The sequence below is a fragment of the Echeneis naucrates genome, chromosome 12 (assembly GCF_900963305.1).
Source record: "Echeneis naucrates chromosome 12, fEcheNa1.1, whole genome shotgun sequence".
NCBI classification, from domain to species: Eukaryota; Metazoa; Chordata; class Actinopteri; order Carangiformes; family Echeneidae; genus Echeneis; species Echeneis naucrates.
This window is the reverse complement of record NC_042522.1, coordinates 13,303,709-13,331,481: the sequence shown is the minus strand read 5'-3', so window position 1 is coordinate 13,331,481 and position 27,773 is coordinate 13,303,709. Positions and strand designations below refer to the sequence as shown.

The window sequence follows — 27,773 nt, the reverse complement described above, 5'->3', positions numbered from 1 at the left end:
GTTTTTAAAGAGGGGCTGGCAACGATTACCACCCAAAAGGTGGAAAGGTAAAAGGGACTTGATAACAATCTTTTTTTATGGTATGATTGACAACTATAGGGCCGAATATAGGAAAATAACTAAGCCCAACATTTGTAAAAGGTTTAAACCAGTCAGGGCTAAACCAGTTGGGGAGTACGTGAAATACGCCAAACAGGGCTCAGTTTTACAGGTAAAACAAAGACACAGTTTGAGGTTTGGAAAATCAGGGAGCACAGACAGTCTCAATCCATTTGCCCTCAAGCAATAGAGAGCACAGTGGGTCTTCTGTCTGTAGACTCCAGCTCAGCACACAGGGATACATCGTGCTATGGCCAGTAGTGGGATTTGTAGTCAAGCCAGGCCTCTGGTGGGTTTATACCAGTGTTTCTCGAATAGTGGGGTGCGCCCGACATGCCGGGGGGGCGTGTGTGTGTGACCCCAGGGAACAGGCTTAAGCCAATGTCTTAGCTGTTTCATTGTTGCACCAAAATAAAGCGTAGTTCCACACCCGCTACAGTCGATGGCAGTGGTGCTTTCATGTGGCGTGCCATTAAACAGTGGGAGATGAAGAAAGGCCAGTGTGTGTATTGTATTTAAAAACTCTGACAGCGGACAGCATGAAGCCAAATAAATTAAGGTGGCACTTACAGAAAATTACACCCCAATCACGCTGATAAGCCGCTTGAGTTTTGCCATTAATCCTGTGAAAGACTTCATCATTTTGATTAAAAAATCAGGACAATCTATTTCATTCATTTTCTTTTTGTAGGTCAAAGTGTTTTATTTGCATCCGGCATAAAAATTGCAGCCAAATATATCATGCGAGCCACAGAGCTGACTTGCTTTGTCGACCCCTAACAGGGAAAAAGCCAACAGGGGAAATAAGGAAAGAAAGAAAAAAAAAAGTTAAGTTGTTTTGTTTATTGTGCTCTATAGGTAATGATGCTGATAAATTGTATTGAATATTATTTATTGTTTTTATTTCTGTTTATTTTGGTGCAACAAATGGTTGGAGCAGTTGTTGCTAGTTTGTGTTTCCTGGACATTGATGCAGCGGTCGCATTCATCTCGTCGGTTGAAAACTGTTTAAGGTTTATCAGGATTTCACTTTGCTGAAGTTAATGCAAACTGTTGCCCTTTTAATCTTTTCTGAAAATCCACTCAGACTGAAAAAGGTAGGTTTAGTTTTTTTTTTTATTATTATTATTTTAATTTAATTAAAGGTCTGATTATCTTCATTTGGAGGAAAGAACTCTCCCAAAAAAAAACCTTCTCTTGAAGCTCTTCTCTCTCTCTCTCTGTGGCAGGTATTTTTTATAGTTCATTCGTTCTTATCACCCCAAAAGTTAATATACTGCTAAAGAAGTATCAATCAATTAAATAGCAAAATTACCCCAAAAAAAAAATAAAATACTGGAGTAGGGCCAAACCTTTTTTTGGGGGGAATGATTTGCAGAAAAATAAAAATAAGCTTGCCTGCATCCACTTCTTTACATATGTTTCAGCGGAGACTAATTTTTTTTGTCTCCTGTGAGATTTCTGTACAACACAGGCCAACAAAGTTTCCTCCTTCCCACCTCAACCATCATTCACACCTGTGCAACGTGCACCTGCTCCTAGAAGCTAGAAAAATTTACATGCTAATTGCGAGATGCATACTCAGTCACACGTATCATGTTCCCTGCGGTTAGAGGCACACTTGGCTGATTACATGTAGATGACAGGCAAAGTGCACTTTCGGGCTGGTTTGGTTTTCTTTTCTTTTCTTTTCTTTTTTACACAAATGTCTGTAGGTGCAGAGTGTGTCTTCAATGAAGCGCAAAAGCCATTTATGCATACCAATCTACTGTACACACTTGAGCAGTTAGTGGAGAGTAGGGAAAGAAAGGGAGGAAGAAAGAAACAAGTTTCTCTCTGAATCCGTGATTGAACTCATCACTGCGTTTGCATCATGTTCACCACTGAGCATTTCATATGCATCTTTGTCTTATGAGCTTGATTAAATTTATTCCATGCAATATTTTGAAAGTCACGTTTTTCTTGAGCTATTCGTTATTCTAGGTTTAACCAGACAAGCTGAACACACAGGGGTGTAATACTCCACTCCCTTTGCCTCTAATTAAACATGTGTATTACTGGATGTCATCTCACTAAAGAACTCACTCTCTTTATCAAATCCGCGGTGTCTTTTGTCAAAAAGAACAATAGCTTTGTCCTCAGAATGAGTCGTTTGGTCCCATAAGATTCTATCTCATACTCTGTACACACGCTTCTCTTATTAACTGCAATATGTTTCAGTTGTTATCCTCATCATTTCCTCTACTTCCGTCTATCTTTGATATGCAGATGCAGGTCTGATCCCACAGGCCCGCGCCCCTTCCTTTCTCTCACCTCCACTGTCTACTTGGCCCCACTCATAGACACGACCCCACTCTTTGGTATCGGCGTCTCAAAATGAAATACTGGATGATTTAGACAACTGGTCGTGCATGATTGCAGTCACAGCTTCTGTTATGTATGTAAAATTAACACGTGATCTATGAACGCATTGTGTCCAGTCTCAATCAAACTGATCTCATTTTGGGCAGGTTCGAAGCAGAATTTACCAAAATGCTATTATGAAATAACAGTATACTTTGAAGCTATGAGACATGCATTGATGAAAATAAATGCGCCAAAGTGAGTATAAGGGTGAACGGTTGCATCGCGATGTAATTGAATCGCATTTTGAAATCAAATCGCAACGTAAAGATGCAAAACAGAATTTGTCCGACAGACAATGCAAATGAGGATATTTGATTTTTAATTTCAAGTCATTCAAATAATATGTACACACACCAATCTCGACCAATTTTCATATAGTCCCTTAGAGTCTAGCCCCTTTTTATTTAGAGTTCTCTTTAATCTTTTTGTGCTCCTAAAAGCGCAGTAATAAAATCTTGTCACACCGGGAGATATGTGGATACACACTCACTCCACACACACATACTCACAGCAATATACAAGCGTGGAGAGGACTGAATAGCACTATGTGTAGGGAATTGATAGTGGTTGTGTGCTGTCACTTCCAAAAGCAAAATTTTCAGCCCTTTCACGAGCCAACACACCTATTTGTGTTCTATACAGGGAATTAAATTGAGGAGTAGGAAAAATGGCAGCAAGGCAGCATTCAGCAGTGGTCATTCAGTGGGGAAACACATACTGTACTGTACACACACATACTGCCACACTAAGTGGTACTTCTCAGCATACAGCGGTGGAACACATGCAGAAGTTGAGTTCTTCAAAGGTCAGGCCTTTAAACAGCTCACAGAACATGTGTTTTGACCAGATCTGAAATAGAAAGCCCACTTCGACCTGAAATATATATGTATAAAATCCAAAATGAAAAAGAAGAACCTGACTCAGAAGCCACCTGAGGACTGTTTGAACCTGATCTGAACAGGCCCACAGGTAATTAGAACAGATGTAAAATGTGGTCAACTTGAGCAAATCCCGCCAGGGAGAAACTACCCACACCGACAGCAGCATGATGCACCACCTCCTATCGAGTTGCAGCGGTTGGAAAGAACAGCAACATATCATCTTTCCCTGCACTTCACAGCTCACACCCTCCATCTGACCTTAAAAAAAAAAACAACAAAAAAAAAACTAAAACTCAACAAAGCCCTTTCTCCCCCGGTAATCACCACATGACAGAGTTGATGGTAAGTGTGCTCAGCTACATACTGATGTTCAGCATATTGACGGACACCTGAGACCAACTGTAATGTGAGAGATCCTTCCGAGACACGGGAATTGAGAATGATGACATTTCTCTCTTGATAGACAACACAATTGTATGAAAATTTGCAGTAATGTTCTCATAAAAATCACACATTTCTCTTCTTCTTTTTCTAAACGGAAGTCTGTCATGGTATGCTGATTGAAATCACGTAGGCTAAATATTTTACCACGCCTGAGAAATCGGCTCCTGTCTGACTCAAGCTTATGTGTTCACTTTTTGATGGACACACAGTCTGTGGCTCCAAACTGCTTCCCATCAGGAATGCAGCGCAGTGAATGACTATAAGAAGTTCGAGTGTTGACAAATGAGAAGCAGTGGCTGTAAAGGAGAAGAAAAAGAAGTTTCACCTGCTTTCTGAAGGTGACACTTACTTGTCACTCCGCTGTCAACTTGCCCTTTATTTTTTATTTTTTCTACAGAAAAAATGAAGATACAGTTAGGAAGAAAGGAGACAAAACCGCTTTTGATAGGCACTCTGCTAACTCCTCATCACCTCTCAGACTGAGACGACACCACAACATGAATAATTTGTGAATCTGGCAGCCCACAAGGCTCCCGGGCATAAACACAGCCATATTTCCATGTTCCTCTGTAATTTTCTGTAATTATCTCCTTGGTGCACACACGGTAGCTTGTACCGGGGAGTTGAGTCAACAAACATTATAAGGCAATTTCATCCCACATAATGAGTGAAGGGTTAAGCTGCTGGGGGAAGATGAGAAGCTTCTTAATGTTCTGCCTAAAATAAGGGGTCTGCTTGCTCCTTCTATTTTTTAAAAGCCCCCAACATTGAATCTAGTGTTTCATTATTTATCGTTGCCCTTGTTTGTGTGTGTGTGGGTGGGTTGGGGGGGCGGCTCGAGTGTATGAGTGTGAACTCATGAGCAGTATGTTCTTCTGGGGAGCTATCTGACTGTGATACCCAGTCATATTGGATATATTTAATGAGAACAGCCATGATTGTCTTTGTTCAGGAAGTAGACACTGTCGCCACTGTAAAGGCAGCAAGACACATAATACCACTACCTAGACGTGGAACATTGAATATTACACTGCATATTTACTAATTCAGGGAAGTTGGTGGAGTTTAAAGACCCACTTAATTATTTATGTTGGTCAGTCAACAACATTCAAAGCAGTCTGTAGAAAAAGAGTCACAGTAGCAGAATATAATTTCCAAGATACAGCATGAATGAAGACTATGTATGTGTGCATCGAGTATATTACTTGCATCTCTGCATGTGACCGTGAATTATTCACTGTCACATAGATCATTACATTTTAGGATTTAGATGGGAATAATTTACACTTAATTATTTTACATTCCATCTTTGACTTGCAAAATATTTCATGCTTTTTTACAGAAAGCCTTCATTACCGACTGGGTCAGTGTATCCAGAATATACGTTCACAGCTGATGTACAGAGGGTCTAAAAGTCAGAATATAACTGCCTCCTCCACATCAATGCTCACTATTCAAAAAGTGCAGGACTAAATCATAGTCTCAGTATGTTTTTCTAAGACTGTGCTATATCAAAGATATTTTTTACTTTGTCTTTTCATTTTATATTAACACAATTGCTGATAGAAGTATTTTACTTAGAAAATTACCCATGTCAAATTACTCGTCTTGACTCGTGATCAATTTAATTAGAGGTTTAGACTGCAGATGTCTTTTCCTCACACATTGCAACAGCTGAATACCTGGAAAGTTTGCTGTTATTTCGGCGTTTTCAACTTAGTGGAGGAAATCTAGCATAGATTAAAATTAAGAAATGAAAAAATGCCCATGCTGAAGTTTTGTAGACATAAGGTGAGGACTTTTGGGGAGATTACAAATGTTTTGTGTGTATGTGCTGAAACGTTTCTGTGGGATCCTGGTTACCTTTGTGTGGGTATGCGTTTGCTTGTTTGACTCCACGCACATGATGATGGGAGTGTGATCATTCCTGGAGCAGTCACTCTCCACACAATAACTCACATGGTGAGGCAGGACCTAATAGATTCAAGCCTAATATCAGCTAATGTCAGAGAGGCTTACAGCTGACTACCTGCTGTTTGAAAAAGAGAGAGAGAGAGAGAGAGGGCTGGATTGGTGGAGGCAGTGATAAGGTTTGAGGAGGAAAATGAATAGGAAAATAAATGGAGAGAGAAAAAGCTAAATCAAAAGAGCAAAGCAAAAGTGAGAGAGCAAGCCGTTAGAAGAGAGTGAATGTGAGAGAAATGCAAAAGAGGAAAAACAGAGATAGTGGCGGAGCAGCATATGAGGCTTCTTAAGCATGTCGGACTGTGAGGCAGTTATCAGACATCACACACGCAGGTGGAGTTAAACCTCACCGGAGACTAAAATACATACACGCAGGTCACGTTGCAAGGCATGTGCAGCTGAAAGGAGGCTGTGCCTGCTCCTTTCACTTAATTTAGCAGCGAATTACTGTTTCATTTGTGGCCCAGAATCAATAAGTGCCGTAATACCACCCATGGGTAATGTATTAATAGCAAATATTGGTTCACTTCATGTGGATCACCTGGTTCCTGCTGCTATCCTCAAAGTATAAATGCATATGATATCCTTAATCACTCGACCAACTAGCTACTGTATATATTTCCATAATTAGCAATTTCATGAGACTCCATGTTGCATATGCATAAATGGTTTCACTGATCATTTCTAATTCCTCATGTCAAATACCGTGCCCTCCAAAAAACACATTTTATAATGACTAGAAGAGAAGGATGCTGCTTCTTACTTATGCAAGATGACCACAATTTGCATGCAAGCGTTTAAGTCTGAAAAACGTTGTTTATTGGCCATTATTGTACATTTTTACTATACAAGTAGATTTTATTCTACCAACAGACACTTCTTGTCCAAAGGCAGCATTGGTGAAGTCCAAATTTCCAGATTTTTAGTTGCTAACTAAACTTTATTCTAAAAGGTGACTATTTGAGTGGGTTCTATACACCGGGCAACTTCACAAATAGATTTATCACTCATGGTGAGCAGAGGTGTTTTGTCAAGGGTATTTCAAATCATTGCAGCTCTTGGTGGAGTGTTTCACCTCAGTCTTTCCAGGAACGCTTTCTGCTGTTTCTGTATCCGTGCCGTAGGAGGTGTATGAATGTAAAACTGTTGTGACAGCAGAGTTTGACCACACGGTGACCAGAATACACACTAGGACAAGCTAATTGTTCACTTTGTTCTCAGTCATTGTCGCGTACTGTAAGTCCAAGAGGAGGAGGACGATGAAGAAGAGGCAGGAAAATTGATATGTATGTTCACCTTCCTACCTCTTTGAGATGCTTGGCTTCCTGCTCAAGGTATGCATGATAGATTTATAGATGACTCAAAGTGTTCAGCTGTTTAACACAGTCTTGTTCTACTAATTACTTAACTTTTACTGTTTTTTAACTGTTACTTTACCTAACTGTACCAACCAACCAAATTTGGCATTTCCGAAACTTTGCAATTACACAGAAAATTTGAAGGTATTCAAATGGTAGTGTTCGTTTTTATTTATTTTTGAAAATTTATCCCAAACTACACTCTGAAACCTTTGCCGTGCTAAATTATACATTTCTATTTTGCATAAATTATGCTCGGGGAGCAGCCAGAGACAAAGAGCATAATTTTGTGTATTGAATTAACTGGTGACGCTGTTGTGCAGTCATGCTAGACAGATAAAATCACTCGCAGTTGCAGCAGCCAGAGAATCAATACTCGACTGGAGGGTGAAAAATGAGAATATGCAGCACAAAACATAAAACCCTCAGCCTTGGACTGTGATGGAGGTGCCTCACAGGGGCTAACAATACCAGGCCTTTCAAAATGGCTTCAACAGCCTCCCACTTTCACTTAAGAAAAACCGTGCATGGTAATTTGCAGACCAGGGCAAAATCCTGAATTGTTGGCTGGATTATTTTTAGTATTGATTAATGAACTGCTAATGTAGCAGTGAACTGCAGGTTGGCTGGTAATTTTGTATCGCCCTCTGGACTATTTCCTGTCCTCACTCTTCCCCCTCTCCAGCTATCAACCCCCCCCCCCCCCCCCCCCCCCCCCCCCGCCGTCACCCTTCCGGCTTTTTCAAGCAGTAAATTTACCATTCATAAATTATTCATTAATATCAGTTCATAAATAGGTGGCAGATTGGTTATATTAAACTTTGTGAAATGTTCTACGGTGAATATTTGCCCACACTCACCTTGGCGCCCGGCAGTTTATCCCCAGTCCCTGAACCTTCAAGGTGGGACTATGAAAACAGAGCTCACCTCACGTTGATGACAGAAAACCAGATAGCGTAATACCATTCATGTCAGTTATATGACTTTGTAATTATGCTGTAAAATATAAGAAATCAAACACTGAATCCCTTTTTGTCCATTACTGCAGAGCAAATACAAAGTGACATGACTGAGGGAAAACTGTTTTGAGTTTTTTTAAGTGTACTGTGTAAATTTATCTTAAACCAGCGCTTTGGATGAGCTGGGCTTTGTTCAGTTTTCTATAGATACAGTATCTCACACTTGTGTAAGTAATACTGTACATTAGTACGTGTGCAGCAAAGTCTTCAATCTAAGTTCAGAGTTAACGCGCCCTTTTGTTAATTATGTAGTCGACAATTACGAGCACCATCACAGGAACTAAATAGTTTGTTTTGTCTTTTAGCTGTCAAGTTGTCTTCATTTGTCAAAGTAGGAGGTTGTTAAACTGCACTGCCTCTTCATCATTATGCCACATCAGAACATGTTGTACTCTGTTGTCTGTCAAATTCCGCAGAAAAGCTGCTCTGCTCTCAGGGTGATGACACGAGAGTCTGTCAGGAACAGAGTTTTAACACTGTTATGGCAGTAAGTGAGTGAATACCAGAGACAAAGGGGGCATAGGGGAGAGAGAGAAAGAAGTTTGTTAGGATGAAAATACGGAATCGGAAGGGTTGAGAGAAAGTGAAAAAGTGCAATTGGAATAGCAAAAAACAGGAGAGCAATGGCTCTAATCAGTTCCGCAGCTATCTCGCCTGCATGACCCCTCACACTGCATTATAAGCTTCATCTCTATGGTAATGCTCCTGGCCACCGGAGTTCATTTCCACAATTTCCTAAGGCAGGCCAACAGAGATATCAAGGTACAAAAAGAAGAAAGGATGTCTATGCACGCTCACATTGTATTGCAATTTTATGCACGACCAAGTGGAGTAAATGTGAGGTTGAATGATTTTGTGTGTGTTCTTGTGAGCGTGTGAAGGGCAGAGTGTGACAAAAACAATAAGTACTGTCGGATTTTACAGAAGATGTGCGTTAAACACGTAGATTATCCCACTCAACACGTCTCTCCATCTCCACATCAATGTTTGTTTGTTTTTTATATATATAACTTATATCTCTAAATCAGAATCTATGTGAAACGTCGGACAGGCACCAAAGTTATAGCCGCTCATTTTGATTGGCCCGGTAGCTGCAGGCTGCTGTGTATCAACTAGTCAGCTGTCTTCACTGGCGGGGTCACATGCAAGCACAAATGTACATTGCACACAATTACTTGTGTAGACAACCTGCACAGTGTACGCTCTATCAGAGGCTGTTTCATTGACAGCATCACCTCCCAAACCTAATCAATATTGGCTGCAAAAAGTCACCAGATCTCCACCTCTCAGTGGAGTCATTCATCAACTGAGCTGTGGCTGCAGCTGTAATGAGACACTGTAACACAAGTCTCAAGGTAAACATCACTGATTGTTTTATTAGACCAGGAATTAGCCTGTTTTTTGGAGGGCTGCTCCTCAATAACGTTTTAATTCTTCATCTGTGGCCTACATCAGGGTGGCGCTTGGTGCTTTTAATTTTGTTATGACAAGTCTACTCACAGCAAGCCTTTATTCAAATGTCAGCTACTACAGCTATTAAACTTATGACATGCGACTGGACAGACCACTCTCTCCAGACCTCATAAACTTTTAATTGTGCAGTCCGACAAATTGCTGGCTATCTCTCAAGGATATTTGTGCAGGATTGTCAAGCAATAGTAAGGAAATGACACTAAAAGATTGTTTAGTTCAGAAATAGCACGGCATAGCAATATCAGTTTCACCCAGTTTGCACAAAAAGTCTATGGCAATTTCTTATTGTATGTTAAGTAATTAGCATATTTTTTTCTGGAAACACAAATGTAGCTGTTTGGTTGTATTTTGGGCAGAAATCTTGGACTGGGTTGATAAAGGCGAAACTGTTTGCCTGAATTGAAACCACTACAGCAAGTAACAATATCTTCCTTTAGGTGAACCAGCCTTTTACAAAATAGAGTAATTTAGGTGTATCATAGCAGCTGACTAGATTTTTTTCTTTTTTGGATTTTTTTTTGGTGTTTGACATTATTACTCAGCCTCTGTATTGTTGGCCTTTTGCTTTTGTCTGTGTTGCCTTTTGTTGCGTGCTTCCTTTCTAACACTGGGTAATTATCCCATTTAGGGATGAATCCAAACAGCATGGCAGCCATAGAAATTACAAACATGCTGTGTCATGCTCGATGTCAGATTTTCTGTTGGTAGTTTGCTGACGCTTGTGTGTATGTAGAAGAAAAAGACCGAGAGGAGACAAGTGATAAGTGCAAACCACATGCGTCCAACCAGTATTATCCTGTTACAGCTGTGTCATGGTAGATTTTAAAACCATTAAACCCTTGATAGAATATATATTAGAAAATGTTACTTAACTCAACCGTTGGAATTGCTTTGTCCATAATTTTTTTATGTTATTTTCTTTTTCTAGGCAAATCAGGAGGTCAGTTTTTCGCAGCATCTTTTCACAGTTTGGTGCCGCACTTTTTATTTGTTGGTGTGTTTCTTCTACATTCAGTCATATGTCAAAAGCAAAACAAGCTCTGATCAAGCGGAGCCTGTTCCAATAAGACAGTGTTAGACCATAAATGATTGACAATGCTCAGAAAAGTGTATCTTTTCTCAGACTAGTGAGGGATTCTCTTCTTCTATATTTCAGGCAAAAGCATTCCCTTCCTCCCCTCCTGGTCCTCCTCTGACTCTGACACCCTTTCAGCTTACCCAGAATGCTGCAGCTCTGCTCGTTTTCGGCTTCCATAAATCCCCCCCTGCCGCCGATGTGCACTGCGCTGGCGCCCAATGACTGCTCGCATACGGTTCAAAACACTTTTGTTACCCAACAAGGCTACCAAGGGCTCGGCATAGTACCCCCCCCATCTCCAGATGATCATAATTCAATACCACAGTCTAACACTCAGCTTCTGAATCAGCGTCCCACCGCTTCTCCGTGGCAAGCCGGCCATCGCATTGCCCTGCCTGTACTCTTCAGTCCCACCCCTAACCCCCCCCCCACCTCCAAGATTGGACTTTTTACAGCGGAGGAAAAATCTTTTTACCTCAGCCAGAAGCACAATCACTTGCTTTCTGACACATTCATCTTCCCCTGCTTCCCAGCTAACCTATGAACTCCATCTCTGTGGCCAACGTGATTCCTCATATCCTGCATATTGGTCTCACAAACACAAACACACACACACACAGACTTTTGTTGGTGCTGTCAGGGTGTAGTTTAATTAAACTGTATTGTTCATTGACTTTGATTGAATGGATCTCACCTTACATTTCCGGCTTTTAATAATTAATTTTTTCCCATAGAAGTTCTTCCTTTGAGCCTGAACCCTGCAGTAACACACACACACACACACACACACACACACACACACACACACACAGAACCACTCAGACTAATCCTGATGCCTTTAACCTTTAATTTGGCAAAGGGAAAGAGCAGCCTCTAGTGGTGAACCCCACCGCTGTGTCTCTTTCCTCCCTTTCCTGTCGTTAAATCGGTAATTTATTTATTTAACATTACAGGAAATGCCGACATTTTAAGCCCGTGTAGTATCATAATGTTTACAATCCAATGTTGCTCTTGCTCTGTAAGTGGTCATTAAAATGTGGCAGGATGCAGACAAGTGCTGTATTTTCAGTAAGGAGTGAATAAACAGAGTGTGACTGTTAAAAAGTAATAGACTGACATAAAAATTTGAACAGGGACATAAATTTGGCCTACAATTCCAGTAACCTTGGTTCATAATTGCCATTTCATTTCTACTACAATGAAGTTTTAATGATGAAAACTTTACTATTCAGGATTTACTTGTAAGGCTTTCCTCATTTGAAATGAAATCATTTATTGTCAAAATCAATGTCCTCCTCTCAAATATTCAAGGATAGTCAAGATTATTTTCAATATGACTCCCAGCAAATTCCCTTTAACATATTAATTTTATCTATTTATTTGGAGGATGAGTCAGTGACATCATCATTTAAACAATCTTTGAATTGAATCTTCTGTACACTTCTGTTACAGTAGATGCTTCCTTGTTCAGCCTTGACCTAAAAAGATGCAATGAGCTCAGTGAGCAGCTGAGCCAAAACTAGCCAGTAATAATCTGAATATAGCCTTTGTAAGCCTGTAGTGTTATAGATTTGTATATAAATTCAATATTAATTTCTACTGGGAATTAGGGGCATTTTGTCAGTCCACAGAGCCAGCTTCCAAATGGCTTCCAGTTTGTGGAGATAGTTGGTTTCTTAATTGTCCAAAGGATTAGTCAGCTCTGGAACGCATGGACGCCCGAGTAGTTCATTTTCTTATCTGATTTTTCGGCCAGCCCACAGTTGTTCCGAGAAACTGATTTCTGAATGCGAGCGTGTATAATAAGTATTTCAAAGCTGCTGAGAAGGCCTTCAGTTCGTTCATAGTAGGTTCATACTGAATCTGTTATTCTGGTTCAAGCTATTAAGGTTTACTGACAAAATCTCACTTGTCCATTATTCCATTATCCTTGCCTCCTGGTAGGTGTTGATCTCCCATTTAATAAATGAGTCAGAAACCATCTTGAGAGAAAATGTGAGCTCAGTGGTGGAAGGAATTTTTCAAAAGAAGACCATGTTGAAAAGCGCCATTAACCTTTATTGTTATCAAGAAGAGTCTTAAGGTGGTTGATAATGAACCAAGATGTTGTGGAATGGCAGTGTAGTTAAGACGTAGTCACTGTGGCTTAATGTGTCTGATCAGCAGTGCTGTGGGGGGGTAGGAGGGGGTGGCAACATGGAATCACCCCTCCTGACACAAGAGCCAATTACTGTGGACAATGTTTAGATAAGTACCACTCAATATCAGTTACACAGTCACAAGCTCACATACACACATACTGGTTCTCACAAAGACGCACAAACAGATGCAGGCCTCTTAAATGAAGTGACTTGCAGATAGCAGCAATGTTTATTATGGACGGACATATACACACTCAAACACACAGAGGACGAAAACATTTTTTCTAAATTGACTTGTAGATAGCACTCACATCTGCTATTCAGTAGAGTGCCTGTGATCTGGGATTCTGCGAGAGAGAATATGAGACAGGAAGAGCCCGAGATGCGGAACTCAAACCAGACAGGGTTACCGCTGAGGACCGGGCTTAGCACAAAGAGCAAACAATTGTTAGACTCTACCTAGGGAGAAAAAATGACATTGATGTCTGGCTGTGAAATACAAAAAAAAAAAACAAACAAAACAAAAGCAAAGAAACTATTTGTGTGTGAGACCAGAGCTCCAATACTGTTGAATAATCAGATGTATCTTTACTGTGTTTGAATTGAGGGCAGGCAAAGACACGGAGACGGAGATAAAGGGAGAGGAACGCTAGGAGAGAGGGACAGCTTTAATATATATGCATGAACCGGTCTTGAATATTTGTATTCATCCCACCAGATATGATTTTATTATACACTGGCCGGTGGAGCTTGTGTTGAAGGGATTCTTATCCAAATGGGAAGCGTTTTCCACACTTGTGGACTGAAGTAGGCGAGGGGACCTATTTGGCCAGGAGGGAGCCCAGTGTCCACTGTTTTTAATGAACACACATGGGTACTGAATGAAACATGAGTAAATACACAGGTTTTGTTGGCCATTGGGCTGGCAAATCCAGACCCTGTGTCCTGGTCTATGGGAGGTTGTTAAGCACAATGTGGATGTCTGTGTATATTAGTAAGTCGGGATGGTGAAAATAATGGGTTTGGTGCGTGAACCAAAAATGGCTCTTAATCTATAAGTGCTAATTGTTATATTACTTCAGGTTCATTTTGGCCACCTTCATCCTCATTAGTGGCAGGATCTGCACACAGCTCTGGCCTGAGCTACTCATTAGAAATACAATAGATCACAAAAACCATTTGGTTTAATAGATTTGGGTGAAGCCGAAGGAGACAAATGAGCATGAAAATAGCTGATGATATACCGTATATCTACAAAATGCACAAGCTATCTGAAAAAATTACATGGAGTTCCCTCGTCGTTAATTTCATTACTCTGCGAATGATGAGTCAAAACATGGGAGGCGCCGGGTGTAGCAGCCAATATGTTCAGTTATTTATTTATGTTTTTCATTTTTTTACGTGGTACGCAGGTAATTAAATTTAATATACAGAAAATCCAGCAGGGGATGCATATTCACATTTTTGCATCCATTTGGTTTTAACACTGTTGAAGAAGCACAGGTGTAGCTAATAATGATAAATAATGATAGCTCTAGTCCATTTATGTTTCTGGAAGTGGTGTAAGTGGGCCAGCTCCCACATTAGCATTTCCCTGGTCCTGGAGCACTTAAGGAGAATGCAGCCATTATTAATGTAAATAGTTACATTTGTGTGAAAGAATTGAAAACGTGTGGCGAAAGGCTTATTGCCAGGTGTGCCGCTTGTTAAGCTTCAGCTTTTCACGTTGGTTTGTGCCACGCTGAGGTGAGATGAGTTAGCCGCAGCTCGAACAGTTAACCATATTGTTCGAGTTGGTGTGCAGGACAGAGATGAAGCAACTGACTCATCCTGTTAACCACTTTAGTTTGTTTGGGTTGTGGCGTTGGAGATAAATGTCTCCTCTAATGAGCTGTCAGCAGAACAGATGCTTCAAGCCCCCAATGCCACAAACACACACGCACACACGTGCACAAAGTAACTGGGGTCTTTTCACTGTGGTAAACAGATAACTTCAGGACTGACACATTAACCATTCTGAATTTGCTGTCGTATCATTTAACCTCAGCAAAAAGGGACAGATCTACACCTGCCTTATTTTTTTTTTCCTCAGGGGGAGAAGAAGAAGTACACGGTTCAGGACATTTAACAGTTTTATGTGTGATCAGGGGCTCCAAAGACCTGAGGCATTAGTTGTTGCACTTTATTTTTTTCTCCAAAATGTGTCGATTTAGAGTTTTGTTTTTAAGATCGACATCTGAGGCGAACAATTTGGTAGATCAACGAGAAGCAGCAAAAAGAAAGAGCGACTCTTATAGAATGTCAAGGACGGTCCACATCTAGGTTTGAAAATCCATAAACCACATATTGTCTTGGTCCACAGGCCTTCAAAGGTTCTCTGAGCCTCAGCGCGAAGCTGGATGATTTAATTTACCGATCAATATGTTTTCTGTGAGCATAAACCAAGGTAATCTTTTTATAGCACCTCTCCTCTCCCTTCTCCTCTCATCCTCTGCCCTTGAGTCAATTCTTCCACCTCTTCATTGTAACACTAAGGCTGTGATTGCATCTAACAGGCTTTGTGGTTAGAGCAAGCAAAGAGAGAGAGACAGGAAAGAGAGAAGCAAGATGAAAAATTGATATCAAGAAGACTGAAGCTGCACCCCTTAAGTCTCCGTGGTGCCAGATGTGTGCTCTGAGATTTGGTCCCATAAAAGCGGATTGTAGGACATAGATTGCTGCTACTTGCAGTGATCTCAAAATGCAAGACAGATAAGTTTTTTTTTTTTTTTTTTTTGGATTTGATATGAACCGCAGCTGCCTTGGTTCAACCAGAACACTGTTTACATCCTGAACACAAATGGAGCTAAGCATACATTATCTTTCTCTGCTCATAAGACGATTTGTCCAGATGGCTAAGGTCCAACAGAAATAAATGAACTAGGTCAAAACCTGGTAGATGGTTGGACCATCAAAGGTCTAATCCAGATTTTATGATCACGATGACATCTGACAAACTCAGCAAAAACATCATTTCAAGGCTATGCTCAGATTTTTCCTGCGTGTACATATGAAACACATCATTGTGTAATAGAGAGACACTGGAAAGCTAGGGGTGGAGAGAGAGAGAGAGAGAGAGAGAGAGAGTATGACATGCAGCAAGGGGCTGCAGGCTGGATTCGAACCTCTGGCGCATGCTCCACCAGGTGTGATGAGCATTTCATTTTCTCTCACACACATCTGCCGGGGATCCCCCAATTTATCTTTGATTTATTTCCATTTACAGAATGTTAATTTTATTAGAGGCATCTCTTTATTTCTAATTCTCTTGTTTTTATATGAACTATTGGCCACAGAGGTATATTCCTGCAAAGCCTCATTTGACTTGCTCCCATTTGCCATGTTGTTGCATTATGTGTTAAAGAATCCCAACACCTCAAATTTAAAACCCTCCAGAGTCAGTGGACACAACTTTTATTGCTGTGTAAGCCGATCATCTCACTTCCAATTGCTGGTAATTCTGTTGTGTACATCCTCTTCAGTTCTGCTAGCAGTTCTTCAGCAGTTATGGATGAGCTCTCTCCTTCCTTCCCTCCCTTTCCATCTCCTGCTCTCTTTGCTCAGTGTGTAGGTGTTTAGTTATTCCTCTGCCTTCTTTGTAATGGAAGTAATTTATTTGCTGCAATGGTGGCGAGGCTCAGTGCATAGGGAGTGCTCGTCGGCTTTCCTGCAGTGCCCGAGCAGCTGGGAAAACCAGAGCAGCTTGGTAGGCTGCCTGTAGTGAGAAGTGAAGCCCTAAGCCACTGTCTAGCATATTTCCATACACAGTGCAGTCATGCACCAAGTATAAATCCAGTCTTATTTGGGGAAAAGTGCTTAAATCTAGCAGCAACAATCATTTGCCTTGCAGTGGGGAGAAATGGCCATGGTGACAAAGCATTTAAAAATATACACCTCGTTGTGTTCAAAGGTTAAATATTTTTTTAATGATCACAAGCACCCGCTGACCCTTAGCTCCTTAAGTGTAACCTCCGTGTCACAGCGGAGGCCAGGAAAAATCAACACATAAGACTTTATAATACTGAAGCTTACCAGAGAGATCTCCAATTCCCTGTTCTTGAATGATTCAGGAGGCCAGCGGCTGCATGGGGCAAGGGGATTGTAGATATTTGCTGTGAACTGTTGTTGAGTTTAGTTTTAAATTCAAACTTTAGATAAAGCAGAGATGTGATGCTTGGTGATGAAATACGGCGACTCGTGAGCGAGATAGAGTTCAAGATACCGGAACCATTTTTTCCTTCTGTGCTTCTCAGGGACAACAACTTCATTAAGGACTTTCCCCAGCTGGCCGATGGTCTCATGGTCATCCCCCTACCAGTCGAGGAACAATGTCGAGGCGTCTTGTCGGAGCCTCTGCCCAACCTGCAGCTCCTCACAGGTGAGCTTGTTTGCGCAATAGGTTTGTAGATATCTGCTTTTTTCTGTCTTGTTTAGAATCATTTGATTCATGCATTTTTCAGTGGCAGCTCTATTATCTCTCTGTGATCCAGTCATGGTTTATGGCTTCATAAATTCTGAACTGATTAAAGCCTATAGCAAAACGCAACCCCCATGTTCATCTTGAACAAATTATGTATATGAATGTCTCTGTTGTAAAGCTCCAGGGTCCAAACCCATTTTATCATTTGTCCAGATGAGCATATTATATAGAAACTATTAAATATGAGATAAGAGTGTGTCCTTCATAGGAACATATTTCCTGAAAATGATATCCCTTTGAAAAGGGATAGGGTGACGTGTTTTTTGTGCCACTGTGTTAAACCCAATTTAAATTACTTATATACCAAGTATTGCATAATACTTGGTATATAGGTATTTTTAGATACTGCCACAATGCCACAAATGCCCAAACACTCACACCACACAGGACCTAAGACTTAACCTCCCATTTCATCCTTTTATCCCTCTCTCATCTGTTCCACCCCATTCCAATGGGGACAGAATCACTTAAATATTGGCTTGAAACCTGCACCTCCACCTCTGCTCTCTAATCCTTCCATTAGCTAAATTGGCATTTAGTCCACATTGACCCCAGAGATTTTTTTTTTTTTTTTTAACTGGGCTTTTGCTTTTACTAGAATTGGACTCATACACACATAGGAACTAAATTGTATTTTTTCAACGTGCATAAATGCCTCATGGTATAAAATACTTTCCAGGGGCCGAGAATAAGGGTCTTGTAAACAGTTTTGTTTTTGTTTGTTTTGTTTTTTTCTTTGCTCTTCCCTTCAGAGGTTTTTAGTCCTAAACTAGTGTGAAAGTCTGGTAATTGAATTGCAGAGGATTGCAAGATTGCTCTCACTTCTAATGTCAGCAATCCACTTGGAGTTCCAACTGCACTGTATATCTGCCATTGATCCACGAGCAGCTGGGATATGGGCTGTGATAGTAAATGATGTTAAGGCAATCATGGATAACAATGGATTTACAATAAACTGCTCAAATGAAATAATGGAATTTATTTATTTATCCCTTTACTTTGAACTTCTGCTGCTCTTTATGAATCGAAGTTTAAAAGAGTTCTGTTTAATGGCATTCCTATCTCTTTCCTTCTGTTCTAAATTGCCTCTTTGCTCTCCTCTTGTCTGCATTTCTTAGGTGATGCCCAATTCAGTGAGGCAGTTGGCTACCCAATGGTTCAACAATGGAGAGTACGCAGCAATCTATACAAAGTCAAACTCAGCTCCATTACCTTATCTGCAGGTCAGTGTCAGAATGACTCCACACGTTGATTTTAATACGTAGATGCATGTGGTTGTTACGCATTTAAATACCAGCTTAGTCAGCACTGGTCAGTTACTGTCTAGTAATTGATGCAATCTCTTTATCCATCTATCTATCTGTCTATTTGTGCCTACTGATGATCTTGACATTAATTGGGAATATATCCATCCTCACCTGGCAGGCTTTTCCAAAGTGTTGAAGACACTTTCAGCAGACAGCACTCGTGAGGAGCTGATGGCTTTTCTCCAGCAATACGGCAGCCACTATGTGTCTGAGGCCCTGTACGGCTCTGAGCTCAGCTGCAGCATCTACTTCCCCAGCAAGAAGGCCCAGCAGCAGCTCTGGTTGCAGTACCAGAAAGGTGAGCATGCTGACGGATGAAAAAGGTTTGAATGCTAAATCCTAGAGGGACGAACGGGGACGCCATTCACACACATAACATATAAATTATTGGGGATAGAGATTTATGATAAAATTACTTTAAGGGCCAGTGCGCAGCATTTAGAGTGATTTATTGGCAGCAATCGATATGTTATTCATAATTATTTCTAATCACATCATTGTTTACAATGAGCTCCTCATATCTAAGCAGAAAGTCCTGTTCCGGGGAGGCTGCCACGTTGCACCATGTTTCTATAATCATTCCATAAAGGATAAATCAAACATCTACATTACATTACATTACCTGAGAGCCATACAAAGGTTAAATTTCAATACAAAGGCTGTGCTTCAGCCGGTTGCAATCTGCAACCTCCACACTAGATGTCACTGAATCACGCAGTGTGTACACAGTAGAAAAGATCATGCTCGAATTGGGTGCAAATAGCAGGAACATCAGATGTGATGGGTTTAGTATCAAGAATGAACACCACACCCCAAACCTTTTCGAACTCCAAGCCACCAGCCTACTGCAAACTCACAACGAAGAAGTACAGTTAGATTTGCAATATTTGAAGGAAGCACTTGCTTGCACTTTGAATACAAACTGGGTTATGTTTAAAAACTTAATCTGCACTGACTGATTTGCCTTCCAGTTAAAACAGCATAAGCTGCATGAATTGATGACTTAACAGTCTGCCCAAAGCATCTTGCAGCACTGTCCCATTTAGATGGTGTTTTTAATCATGTTTATTTGTAATCCAAATAGATGCTGATTTTGAGTGTGGCAGTTTGGCACGTGGGTTTCAAAATAGAACTTATTACACACTACGTGACAATAATAAGAAGAAAAGCATGTTTTGGGTCAATGAGCACCAAGATTGAACACCTACGACCTCTTACAATGTGTAAGATATAATTAAAGTGTCTTTTCAGCACCAACATGCTTTCTGGCAGTGACACAATAGAATGAGATTTAATTGCATAAATCTAGATTTTAGTGCATTAGTAAAATAACCTGCTCAAATGAAAACATACTTACCCCTGACTCTCCTGTATGCATGATGCATTGTGCCTATCCAGTATTAAAAGATATAAGTTTGGGAACAGAAGTTTGTGCTCAAGGAAGTAAAATATAAAACCTGGCTGGGTTAGGATGCTCAGTCAGTGGTAAAAGGTAAACACATGCTGTTGTACATGTCACTTTAAAGGTTAGAAATTCATACACACAAGTTATGATGCACTGCAGGAAAGATAGTTATAAACAACAGAAAACTGTAAAATTTGTTTAAATAGTTTAAATCTATATTCTTACAGTCTGCTAATTATGGCTACTAGAGGTTTGGTTTTACTTTAAGATTGGCGGATAAAGACAAAGATTAGATATTTATAAAGGAAATCCTTGACTGCCATTTCAATTGTTTCATAAATGTTTATTGCACTCAGATATTCAACAATACAAACGTGAATTTGACAACACAGTGATGTCTCTAATGTGTTCAACACATTTTAAAATTCACAGCCTCCAAAAGGACTTAACACCTGAAGGACGTGAGTTTGGTTCACTGACAATAGTATAAATTAATAAATTCTTATGCACAAGGTATGCACAGAATGAAATTCTCTCCAGTGACATATACTGAAACATATGTGGATGATGAGAGACACTGATGTTGAGCACACTGACACAAGGACACTTGATTTTTCTAGCTTTTCATGTCATTGGAAGTCTGAATTATTCTCTACAACTACAGACCCCATGAATAAAGTGTAAGCACTGAAAAAATAATATATTTTGATGGCAAGTTGACATGCAGCTGAGACTATCTTGAATTATTTAGTTATGAGATATAAGATGGCTCCACATAAAACAAATACATCATGTAAAACAAGAAAGCACAAGAATGTAACTGTGACAAACCTCACCTTAGATATAGTTTTTTCTTACTTCTGTTTATGTACAAATCTTAAAAACAAAATGTATATTTTTGATACAGTTTGATTCTCAAATAGTTGGATTTGCATTTTACTTACATAATCGGGCTCCAGGTGCAGAGTTAAGGTCAGCTTTGTGAAGGAATTTCTTTTTAAGGCTGAAGCTGAGTCAGTAAGAGCCATATGCTCTTATGAGCAAACCTGGACTGGATGTATTGCCTTAATGGATATAAAATGTTAGATATAGTCTTATTAAGTGGGTTTCAATGATTAACTTGATTCCCCATATTTAGGCCACAATATCTTTGATAAAAGATGTCTTTTATTCTAATTTTATCCGAATGTATAATCTATTTCATGCTTTTCAGGGGCTCAAAATCGTAATTAATAGTTGTAGTAGTTTACATGTTAAAATAATACACAAAATGCATGCTGATAGAGATCAGTTTTATCTAACACTAGCACTAACTAGTAAAACACTTTATCTGGCTGTTGTCTTTACCATATCTATCAACAAATTGAGAGACCAGGCTGCAGCTGTCTAGTGTTGTATCGAAACCTGAGACACAGCGGCATGGATCCAACATCCCAGTGTAACAAAGCCACATTTGGTGTGTGATGCTGGAGTTTTCATTCATCTTTAACATTGCTATTCTGAACACTCCTGCCAGTCCCCGCACTGTATAATCACAGTTCAACATCAGCTGTGCTCTTTTACTTAATCTAGGTCTATTAAGTGATGGTTGCACTGGCATAGTAACAAAAGAATCATATAGACAATTGAATGATAGATTCAGAATAGCAGAGCCTTGCACGTTACAAAAGTCATCCGAGACCACAGAAATGTGTTAGTTATTAATGAACACTGCTTTTTTTCTTGATGGACACAGCTCTGTCTAATAGATGGAGTGAAACATACAAACTTACTTAATCGTGCAAATTAAGTGGTGCCAAGAATGCATCAGTAGCTGTGTAAAAGGTTAAAGAAAACGCAAGGGATTCAGAGGCCTAAAATAAAGATGAGATGCATGACTAGAACAGGCTCCACATTAGCTGACCCTTAGTGGCCTAGTAAGTGAGACTGTGGCTGGGAGGTCACTGGCAGGAGGTTGAATAAGAAGACAAGAAAACAGTAGGCTTTGTAGACCAGACAATAGATGTTAGTCATCTTTGCTCTGAAAATGTCATTGACAAAGATAGACTGCTCCATTTTCTTGTTAACCGGTTGCTCAGGTTCTGACTGGGAAGCACAAGCTACAAGCTAGCTAGGCAGTATTAATAACTACCAGAGAAAATAACAATTAAGTCTAAAAAACTAAACATCAGTTGCCCTAAGCTTGATTGCATTCACTCTGCAACCCTCAAAGAAGCTTTACTGAAAACAATAAGCCTATTTTACAAAATGATGTCTTTGTTTTTCTTATGTGCTGACACAGATTTGTTCTGACAATGTCAGTAAAAATTGTTGCATAACCCCCAGGAACCCAATAAAATACATAATACTATTGCCCAGTATTGTCCAGCTTTTCTCCACAGGACAACGTTTCACATAATGTTCCCTGAATGTTATTGAATTAAATTTAATAAAAACGCTGATACTTGGTAACTGGTTTCTCATTAGCCAACTGGACAATAAACTTTAAAGCTGCCAGCTGCATTCAGCAACATTAATCTGTGCTACTAAAACCTAAATCTAGGAAACATTGATGTGTCAATAATAAAGTGCTTCATAGGCACAAAGCCTTGGTATGCTTTATTTCATATGTAAATCTATGTTCAATTTCAGCTCTTCTTCCTCCTATTTTTCTGTTGCAAAGCTGAGCCAAATCAGAGAGAGCCATGCATCACACAGTCAGGATGAATGGTGGATAAAACAGCAAATGATAAAAGAAGGAAAATCATCCCTACTTTGTGCCTGCATTAGCTTTGACATTAATGGCTTCCTTTGATTATTGTAGTAAGACAACATATGCCAGGATTCTGAAATATAAAATGCTGCAAGGTCTGTTTTAGTATTCCGATCCATAAAATTAACAGGTAAGAGGCAACTTCAGTACTAGATTTTTAATGAGGTATTAAATAAATTTCCAGTAGGCATTAAACTGAACCAAACTGACTAAAACATTCATCAAATAACCCATAGCACGTTAGAGTGAGAATTGTCTGGACTGCAGCCAAACTAAAGTGACAGATGTGACAGTGTTTCTACCATTTCCAAACATCCTTACACACCTACCAATACATACCCACAAAACCTCTCACGCGTGTGCAGATAGACTGGACTTTTCCTCTATGAAGTGGAGGAGTGCCTCCTCTGGATGTATGAGTAGACTTTGACACAGTGGTCCCAACAATCCAGCACTAGCAGCTGTCCTTTCTGGGTGGTTGCCACTCCCACAGGGCAGGCCAGCCCTTCTTGGATGAGAATTTTGAATCCACCCTCTTTGGGAAACTGGAGGATTTCTTTCCTGCCACTGTCTGTTACCAGCAAATCTCCATTGGCATCCACACACATGCCCGTGATACAGCGAAAGTCCTCTGTCTCTGAGAAGAAATGGCTGAGCTGCTTGCCCAGCTGGCCATCAGTACCAACTGATCCAATGGAGAAGCCACCCTCCAAGTTGGGTTCATTCTGACGTTTGTCAAAGTTCACAGCCAGGCCCTGAGTATAATACACTGTTCCAGCAGCATCACAAGTCACAAACTTAGGTCGCACAGCAGAGCACAATCGGTTGTAGCTGACCACACCCACATTGCGGTCCACTGCCAAACACCACAGCTTGCCACCTTCGACATCTGACACCACAAACTGGCCTGATGGCATGGCAGTAATGCCCCAAGGTTTAATCAGCTGGTTCTTGTGGCAAGCCACACAGTGACCATCCATAGTGTAGACCTTAACAGAGTTATCATAGTTGTCAGTGACCCCTATTAGGCCTTGAGTAGTGACAGCGATGGATAAGGGAATGAGGTTAGGCAAGTCAGCCCCAAGGAAGCTGAGAACGAAGTTGTCAATGCTACTGGCGTTGCGGCGGATTTCACGCTGAAACCCTTTGCGATTGAATATCTGGACACGGTAGTTCCCACGGTCAGCCACCAGCACCTCACCCTGAGGTGTTACGCAAATGCTAACTGGTGAATTGAACATACCAGGTAGGGTTCCCTTACACCCCATCTTCTTCACAAACTGGCAGGCTAGGGGCCCTGCACTTGCTCCGGCTCCTCCAGGTGATCCCCCACCTGCATCCATGGACTTTGATTTAAAACTGCCTGGTGAACCACATACTGCCTCCTCTACAGCTGCAACCATGTCAATATCCCGGTAAAGATCCACTGGAACCCCCATTGCACCACTGGCAGTCCCTACTGCCCCAGTTACACATGCTACATCACCTTCAAGAGCAATTTCCAGCCCACTCTCCTCCTCCTCTGTATTGACAGTGTAAGTGTTTGTGGTCAACTGGCCCACTTCTACGGGGTTAGTGTGCTCTGCTCGAACTAGCTCAGGCTCTTGCAGTTGAAACATGGTGGGCAAAGTGTTCCTCAGATCCAGTTCATCGTCATCACTAGTTCCACCATCATCCTTTAACAAGGCAATGTCACTTTGCCTCACCCGCATTGTCAGATAATCACAGCGGGACACCACTTTTACCTCTGCAATATTTAGTAGATACGTCTGCTCCTCCAGGACCTGGCCATTGAGCTTTTCTGCTTCTGCCATGGAAGCTGTGAATGTCTTTCGTGACCTGCTGAGTTCCTCTTGAAGACGTAACTCAGCTGTAGCATAGTCCTGCTGCACTGCCTGGTACTTAAGTCTCAGAGATTTGGTAATGTTTTCAATAGTTATTTTTTTCTTCTGAATTTCACCCATAACGTCACGCAGCGTTGCCAACTTTTCACCAAGTTCTTTACGACGCTGTTCAGCAGCCAGCCTTATTGGCTGAACAGAGTGGCCTTGTTGCAGATGGCCCTCTCCTTTACAGAGCTCACAGAGAACTATAGCACAGTCATGGCAATATTGTCGTGGTAGACGGTTGCAGCAGGACTTGCACATGAGGGCAGCAGCGGCAGCACTGCAGGATGTTGTGCAATCTAGGATTTTTAACACAGTGAGATTATCAGCCAGCTGGGAGATACTGCTCATACGGGAGACCTTGCTACAGAAAGGGCAGCGCACACCGTTGATGGTATTAGCCAGCAACTTCTCTAAACACTGCCGGCAGACGGTGTGACCACACTGCAGGAGTTTGGGTCTCATTTGGTCCTGGTTGTAGGTCTCCAGGCAGATGGGGCACTCAAGAATCTCCCTCATTAGATCTGGGTCCAGTTGGGGAGATGCCCACGCCATTATGAACGTTACCTTGGGAGGGTGGGGGGTAAAAAAGACAAGGCAATAGTTCACTATTCTGTATGAAATTGTAGTCAAAAACAGCATCATGGTGATTATGTTGACCATGGTGTTACTCACAGCTGAATATTACAATGAACATTGCATTTTGTAATAATACATATTAGTTATTTGTAGTCTAATTCTACAGTGACACATTCACATGTCTGTGAGACAAGTTAATGACAATGTCCTAAACCAGGGGTGTCCAACTCCGGTCCAGCAGAGCTGCTGCCCACCACGTTTTAAATGTCTCCCTGCTCCAAAACACCTGATTCAAATGATCAGCTAGTCATCAAACTCTGCTGAGATCCACTCATTTGAGGACCAGAGCTGGAGACCCCTGCCCAAAAAACAACCATGCATTTAAAACGGCCGGCTAGTTTGCAGCTTCATTTGCTAGTTTACTTTAATCAACACGTGATTAGCTATGAACTAGCTAGTGCAAGCTAGCACTTCGTGGAAATTAGCTAACCACTCATTCGTATTTGACAACATTTGAAACGCCAAACATTATGTATTTAGTGAGAAGTTAATAGGTGGCACACACCAGTCAACAACAACCAAAAAAAAAATGGTATTGACCAACTATCGGTAACGGTGGGTGCACTTCACTACATCGTCTTGTAACCCAGGACATTAAGCTTGACACCACAACATCTCTGAGTTTTGATGAGCAGGCTAACGGACTGGTTGTTATTGACTGTCTCACCAACAGGCCGACGGTCCACCTCTTCCACGACAAGCTAACGACGAGCTGTGCGATAGGCAAGCTAAGCTAGGTGGTGCCTCGTCGCCACCACGGTGCTCTCCTACTCCTTAAAAATAGGACCGCCTTTCGGTACAGGCTACAAAAGGAGCCGCATTACGAAGTCTCCGATTTTGCACAAAGTAAATCGAAGGGCCTCCCTCTGAGAGAGGGGGGGGGGGACATCAACGCTGCCCCTGAACACAACGCGACAATTCAGCGTTATCCAACAACGTGACTGAGCTGAATCTGCAAAACGTGCATTAAAAAAAAAAAAACGAATAAAATGTGCGGCCCATCCGGCTGTGTCTCTTTAAACGTTTCGGCCTGAACATTACCTTTTCCTCCAGACTCAGAGGCTTTCGATGGGCGTGCTGTGTTTCTGTTGCTGCAGCTGCTTGTGAGAGACTGCAGTGATGACGACGTAACGTGCGCGCAGCCCGGGTCGCTATTACGTCAGACACACGCCCCGCTCCCGTAGCCCGACGCTCGATCTGATTGGCTGCTGTCTCTGCCTACGCGCGGGCACGCCGGCGTGCCGACGATGCGTTCGTGGTCCTGATGCAGCTCATGGAGATTTACCGATGCTGCCCACAGTCCTTCATCTGTGCACAACACGGGCAAAAGTCTCTGTCACAATAATGGGAGTTTATCGGTTTTCGTGGAAAACGTCCACTTTAAATAGTTTACCTATGAAGACTGTCACCATACTAAATAAACAACCCGTAACCTTTCTTAAATGGAGACAGTAGCCATCTTGAACAGGGATGTGTATTTTTATCATTTGATTCATCTGTCTATCTTGCAATGAGTCAAACATGTAAGGTGTATTGAACCTATAACACCGAGAGTTTATCCAAAGATCTAAGAGAGCCCATAGATTGCAGCTGCATTAGAAAACAAATCCAGAAGTTTATCAAATTTGGCAATATTAAACATAAGAAAGTGAGTATGGAGATACGCCACTAGATGTCAGAATAAGTCCACTGGAAAGTATTCATGCCATCTGAGAAAGTGTAAATATCTTCAATAGAAACATGGGATGCATTTTATTTAACATGTTGTATGATTTATTTTACTCTACTTAATCACTGTTTCAAGGTAATGTTCAAATTTATATTTATATTTCATCGTCAGGTATAACAAGGTTCTGTTTTAATGGTAATGGTTAGGGTTACGTGTGTCTTTCTTACGTTACCAGTATTATGTCAAAAATAAGCCTGTGTAAGATTGAGTATGAGAGGCATAAGCAGGGTCTGTTAAAATCAAAGGTGTGTGGTACATCTAACACTGCTGTTTTAATTAAGCAAAAACAACAATGTCAACAGCAGCTATAGCAACAACATCGCTGTTAAATTGCTATGACAGATATTTGACACCTTTGTTGTTGTTGTTCGGGCAGCACAACCCTGGCCAGAGGGGATGTGTCCCTGATGAGAAATTATACTGCAACCAGTCTACAAAGATATTTTAATTAACGAAGGCAGTGCCTAATCAATGGGAGGAAAATTCACTCCATTCATCTCTTCACTGTGTCCAATGACCAGCAAATCTTGCCTAAGCGTCACATTTATTCCACAAAGCAAAGAGCTGTTAAGTGTATAAAGACGTGAAATTAAGAGCCACTCCTTAACAAAAAGAAAAATCAGACAAAAATGTGGTCACAGTTTAATTTGCACTTGTGAAAGGTGTGCTGCT

At 41.0% G+C, this 27,773-nt stretch overlaps 2 protein-coding genes across 3 annotated transcripts in view; one reads left to right on the top strand and one right to left on the bottom strand.

Annotated features, from left to right (window-relative positions):
• Nucleotides 1-27,773, top strand: part of astn2 (astrotactin 2) — a 228,906-nt gene that overhangs the window by 153,417 nt on the left and 47,716 nt on the right. The window contains exons 14-16 of the mRNA XM_029516439.1: nt 17,157-17,281; nt 18,502-18,606; nt 18,809-18,988. Of these exons, the coding sequence (XP_029372299.1) occupies nt 17,157-17,281; nt 18,502-18,606; nt 18,809-18,988 (410 nt within the window). The remainder of the gene's footprint in view (nt 1-17,156; nt 17,282-18,501; nt 18,607-18,808; nt 18,989-27,773) is intronic.
• On the bottom strand, nt 20,432-26,477 carry trim32 (tripartite motif containing 32). 2 transcript variants are annotated; one of them, XM_029516097.1, is made up of 3 exons: nt 26,414-26,477; nt 24,334-25,300; nt 20,432-24,303 (listed from the first exon to the last, which is right to left on the bottom strand). In XM_029516097.1, the coding sequence occupies exons 2-3, from the start codon at nt 25,286-25,288 to the stop codon at nt 23,231-23,233; spliced, it is 2,028 nt and encodes a 675-aa protein (XP_029371957.1). In that variant the 5' UTR covers nt 25,289-25,300; nt 26,414-26,477; the 3' UTR covers nt 20,432-23,230. The 2 variants fall into 2 exon arrangements, with proteins under 2 accessions (XP_029371957.1, XP_029371956.1); XM_029516096.1 differs by having other exon boundaries at nt 20,432-25,300.

What these genes read in the sequence shown, in the direction of transcription:
- trim32 (XM_029516096.1), bottom strand. Translation starts at nt 25,288, where the DNA reads ATGGCGTGGGCATCTCCCCAACTGGACCCAGATCTAATGAGGGAGATT.